This window comes from Aphanomyces invadans (genome assembly GCF_000520115.1).
Source record: "Aphanomyces invadans strain NJM9701 unplaced genomic scaffold supercont1.31, whole genome shotgun sequence".
Taxonomy (NCBI): Eukaryota; Oomycota; class Saprolegniomycetes; order Saprolegniales; family Verrucalvaceae; genus Aphanomyces; species Aphanomyces invadans.
The window spans coordinates 468,806-474,060 of record NW_008580176.1 but is presented as its reverse complement, the minus strand read 5'-3'; the positions used below and the strand labels follow the sequence as shown (position 1 = coordinate 474,060).

Here is a 5,255-nt window from a genome sequence, read left to right as displayed (position 1 = left end):
AAAATCGAGTAGCTGAGCCAGAAACCCTTGGAAAGGATTGCTCGGAGCTCGAGAGATGAACATCGCTTGAGCATTGCCTCGACCATGGGACCAAGGTTTATCGCTCCTTTCACAACGACGGACAAGACAAAGATCGAGTCAGGACGGTCGCCAACGACCAAGCAGTCTTCCTCTGGCGCTTCGTCAGGCGATGGCGTCGGTGGTGAAAATGGTGACGTCGGATGGAGTAATGTCGCGGAAGATTTGGATGCAGAGGTCAAGGGCGAAGATGCTTTCCGTAACTGACTTCTTACTTGGATTTCACCAGCATACTTTGAGTTGGCCAGCTTGATCCATCGAAGTGCCGTGTCTGGGGTCCTATTCGTCGCATGCACATGACGGGTCACATCAACAGGTCGGGACAACTAACCTCAAATCCATGAAGAACCAGCCTAAACTATACACCTCGTCACCAATTGCAAACACATGAAGCTTAAGGGTCGGTGCTTTGCTTTTGAGCGCCTTCAGCTCCTTTGTCGTGAGGTACCATGAAATTGTGCCCGTGTCTTGACGCCAGATATATCCATCAGTGTGCTTTGTCGTGGCAATGCGCTTCCCACTTCCACTGCTTCTCAATTCGCCGTTGATCGTGCATTGTACACGCAGCTCCAATGCTTCAGCATCCAGCGATGCGCTTCCCAACGAGAGTGAGTGGAAGAGGAACGATCGCGCGCGCCGCACATGGATCTGCAGCTCCATCATCCAACCTATTTCGATACAACAATGCAGTTCAAGAATGCTTGAAATGCTAGCCAATCCGATTTCGTTTCAAACATTGGACGCAGTTCATTGGTTATAATTCCAACTTGGTGAAACCGCCGCCCATTTTCAAATTTGCTCCATGTGCCACCACCAAGCAGTCCTCGCGAGAAAGGCAGCTCGGTAACGGATGCAGTCGACAACGCGCGACCGCACGGTGAATGTACATGCGAACGACCAGAAGGAATGATCGACGTCTTTATAACTCGCATTGGATGACGTGGGCGATGACTGAATCGTGCGAAGCCAGCGTTTACCCGAATCGGACTTGCTCCTGGCGATCTCAACGAGAAAAGGAGCAGAGGAATGAAGCAATTGCGTAAGCATTACTGCCTGGTGCCTCGATAAGCCATCATTGAGGATGTTGTCGAAGGCCGCAAGAGCAAAGCGGAAACGATATCAGTGTTTGGGGGGATTTGATAGCTTTAGTGTGGCAGATATCGACGACACCGACGTTAAAGGTATCGACACAAGTTAATGGCTGCTGTGGGGCTTGTACACGCAATCCGACCGCGTGATGGGACTTCCTTTTTTGTCGGTGTTCAAGCATTCGAGCATGCCTTTTCGGACCTCGTCGGCCAACTCGAGGTCACGGCTTCGCAGCCAGAGTTCAAAGCGATACGAATGCGTGTCCTTCTTGTTCTATAACCCATCACCACGTAATGTGAAATGAGCGTGGAGCACATGCTCATCTAGAACAAGTACCTTGTGGATGATACGCGCGCCAGTAATCTCAGCGTCGGGATCGATCGTTTCCCCAATCATGCCCAACACAAGCTTTTCCCAGAGATCGTCTAGTTCCTCAGCTTGCAGCTCTACGAAGGTTCTTGTGAGTCAAGGATTGGGGAAGCGATGAACATTTCGACGAAAGACATACTCAGTGCAACCTGCCATTCGCCACCAGAGAGGTTGATCGGGTCTTCCCATTCTGGTTTGATGCCATCACGAAAGAAGCAGAACGACTCGATCGCGCGGTCCCCGAGCTTTTTCTTCGTGATCCCGTCGTTCAGAACTTGACTCGGCTTCGGCAGATTGTTCCAGTATCCCCAGAAGTCCTCCACGCACTTGAACGTACATAGCTTGTGCAATTTGTCAGCGTAGTTCCCCTTGGACATCTCACGGAGTTCCCATATACTCCACGCAGTGTGTAGCGGATGCGTCATGTCGGCCATCGTCTCAGCCGCTCGTGCAGGACAAGGAGACTGAATAAAACGCGTCACTTTGGTCCAACTAAAACGTGTTTTGTCCAATATTGCAACTTCGGAGTAATAGTATCATGCAAAGCACCACAAAAGCTCCGTTCTGAGGTGTCGGCGTTTTATTGTTAAACGTCATGGACATTTAAGTTAAACCATAAAGCGTTGACGTTAAACCAATCTAGATTGCGTTTTTCCGTTGGCACTAGGTAAAACCTCCAACATATCCGGATTCATTCGAAACGTGTACGGATAATTATGCATACAAACGCCGAGATATCCGTTTGCGCACCAATGTCCCTAGTACCTAAACCTCATATGTACAGCAACATAGGTTGTTTGACTGCGCGACGGGATTCGACGATGATGTAAACTCCTATACGAAAGGAACCAAAGAGATCACTTGGTTAAAATCCAATTACTCGATTATAACTGCACCCATCGGCATCCGAAAGGTAGTTTGTGTTGGGCTTGCACGGGTCTTTCGTACGTAATCGGCTTCACCAAACGCAGCTTGCGACAGTGACGCTTCTTGAACAGATTGTTCGTGGTGGTGCCCCGAGCCCAGCTCCACGTGCTCCTGTGTGTGAAGTTGGTGTTTGGGACGATGGTGTTTGCACGTTGCATGTGTGAGGTCCTAGTTCGATGCCCTGGGCGCCCAGGTTCAACGAAGTAGGGCAAGGGCAAGCGATTGGATTGAAAATCGATCTCACTTTTGGATTTATCATCGAGGTCGCCGTTGTGAACACGGCAAGCCGTCGGTTGCGAACACCGGCGCAAGACAACAAAGAATTCTTTAGCTGTCTTTGGACACGCTAGCGATATGGAGCTTCCATCTGGTGGAAGCAAACATGCTGTTGACGTGGAGCTTCCGGGAAGCAGCCACGACGATGCGGTGAGACGCGCTCGAGATCGGGCCGTTCGGCTAGCCCTGCGGCCGACGCGACACGCGCCGAGCCTTACGACGATCGCGGCCGACGGCGAAGCAAGACGACTGTGCGTCGCTTCTTCCGTTCGCAGCAAACCCGTCTACAGCCGTTGGCAGTTGACGAGGCGTGGAATCAAGGACGTCCTTGGATGTTTACGCAACCAGTGGCTGGTGAGCAAGCAAACCGTACGAGGGCCCCAGCAGACGAAAACGACGATGTGGACATGGGTCAATACAATGTCCATGTCCACAACGCCCCCTCTTTCTAAGCCCTCAACGTATAAGGGTTCCACCAAGGAAGAGCGGCGCGTTTTAATGGCCTCATTCAACTTGTATATCAGTCAGACGAATGCTCTCACAGCCAACGGAGTCCGACCGTTCGTGATGCCGGTAAGTGCTTGCATTGAGCCAGGGACCAAGCAACGTGTCGCGGAATGGGACATGGACAAAGACCCTGAAGATGTCACGGAGAGTGAGTGGGTCGCGTGGTTCAAACAAGGCTACGATGTGGAGCCTCGGGCTCTCGATTCTCTCAAGAAGCGGATCAAGGCGGCCGTAGTATTTGACATGTCCATCCAACATGCCGACTCAAGGGTAGGCCGCATGTTGGACGGTTTGTCGGCCGCTGTCCGCCGCGACCGGCAAGAATGGGTCTTCCATGAAGAGAGTCAAGCGATTGTGAAGATCATCACTGATGCCATCAAACCTGCGTCTCTCCACCGTGCCGTGACCGAGCAGATGGCCCTGACGCGGAACAAGGCCTTGAAGAAGAACGTCTATCGATTCGTGCGTTGGTTGCGTGAGTATGCAATTGGTCACGAGCGTTTCGTCGGTTACGAGGAAGATGTGAAGCCCATGGTGAAGATAGACCAGCCAAAAGGCAACTCAGGTAAGGCCCAGGCTGCTAGACAGACTTCGACGCACCAGGCGACCAAAGCACCTGACGCGGCTCCTGCTGCCTCTGGTCAAGTATCGCGTGCGTCAGCAAAGGGCTGTTTGAAGTGCAAGTCGACAAGTCACCACGTCCGTGAATGTCCAGGAATTTCTGAGGAAGAAGCGGTTCGGCTCCTGAAAGAGCATGGGCGGGCGCTCGCGAAGAGTCGCGCCAATGGCAGCCGAGAAGGAGCGCCTGGTGGACGCATGGCGACCATGAAGAAGAGCAGTGCAGTGCCAGGGCGAAGCGCACTCACTGCCACCGTGGAAGGTGTTTTATCGGTCAAGGCGTCGCTCCTCGACTCGGGCGCTGACATGTCTGTGGCGTCGGGTGGTTTAGTTTCGGCCTTGCTGGCAGCTGGTGCATCCCCGCAAATCGCGACAATGGGGCCCTTTTCACTCCATCCCTACGGCGCGGACAGCAAGCCAGTCGTTGTGACGAAACAAGTGCGCCTGGGAAGCCTGGAGTTCAAGACTGCATGTGGGCCACTGATGTTGCGTGGTTTGCGAGTTTGGATTGACGAGTCTGTGTCCAATGTGGAACTTACTCTGGGTCTGCCTGTCATGCAAAAGCTGGGGTACAATGAACAGACTTTGCTCGAAAGCGCGTATAACCAACAGGCTGTCTGGGACTTCTCGGAGCAGCCAGTTTCAACTCCTGGCGCGGCAATGTTTCGAGCCCTCCATTGGACTGGTTTTTCTGACGGCATAAACGGCGACGAAGCATGTGTTGCGCGACGTCTGACATGCGGCTGACCCCTGCGTTAGGTCGCGACGAAGCGGTGCACACCATTCTCATGGCCAAGGTAAACGAGGCAGCGGCCCAAGGTGCGGAAAAGACGGCCATTGAAGACCTCCGTAGCTTCCTGTTGGAATACCGTGACGTCTTTCAATTGGAATTTGGACGCGATTCGCCCGTGAAGGTTGATCCTCAGAAGGTACATCTCAAGCCAGAGTCGGTACCCGTGAAGTCTGGCCTTCGATGATACCCCCAACTCATCTGGAGTACCTGGAGAAGCATACGCGCGAGCTAGAAGCAGCGGGTCTCGTCTATCGAAAACCCGGTCGCGCTGGGTAGCGGCTCCCAGGATTGTGCCAAAGAAAGACCCCGGGGATCTGCGAATGACCAATGATTCGCGACCGATCAATGCGCGCACTGAACCCATGCCCTGGCCCATGCCCAACGTCGAAGTAGCCATGGGCGTCCTGAAAGGGTCGAGAGTCTTTTTCACGTTGGACTGGATGAAGGGGTACTGACAGTTGCCTTTACACCCCGATTCCCAGGAGTACTGATTTCCCCCTGCTAACCGAACGGGGCAAATTTGGTGATTTGGTATATTGTACTGTAGGCAAGCTGCGTGCATGTCAGCTTTTTTCCATTTTGACTTTGGAGTTCCAAC

General features: G+C 52.9%; 2 protein-coding genes across 3 annotated transcripts; one reads left to right on the top strand and one right to left on the bottom strand.

The window, feature by feature from the left end:
- Positions 1-884: 884 nt before the first annotated feature.
- Positions 885-2,022, bottom strand: H310_11401. Of its 2 annotated transcripts, XM_008878084.1 has the most exons (3): positions 1,676-2,022; positions 1,504-1,613; positions 885-1,440 (listed from the first exon to the last, which is right to left on the bottom strand). In XM_008878084.1, the coding sequence occupies exons 1-3, from the start codon at positions 1,968-1,970 to the stop codon at positions 1,273-1,275; spliced, it is 573 nt and encodes a 190-aa protein (XP_008876306.1). In that variant the 5' UTR covers positions 1,971-2,022; the 3' UTR covers positions 885-1,272. The 2 variants fall into 2 exon arrangements, with proteins under 2 accessions (XP_008876306.1, XP_008876305.1); XM_008878083.1 differs by having other exon boundaries at positions 885-1,613.
- Positions 2,023-3,159: 1,137 nt separating this feature from the next.
- On the top strand, positions 3,160-4,841 carry H310_11400 (hypothetical protein; the record flags this gene model as incomplete). The annotated part of the gene is made up of 2 exons (XM_008878082.1): positions 3,160-4,549; positions 4,624-4,841. 2 exons carry the CDS (start codon positions 3,160-3,162, stop codon positions 4,839-4,841), a joined length of 1,608 nt encoding a protein of 535 aa, XP_008876304.1.
- Between the last annotated feature and the right edge of the window lie 414 nt (positions 4,842-5,255).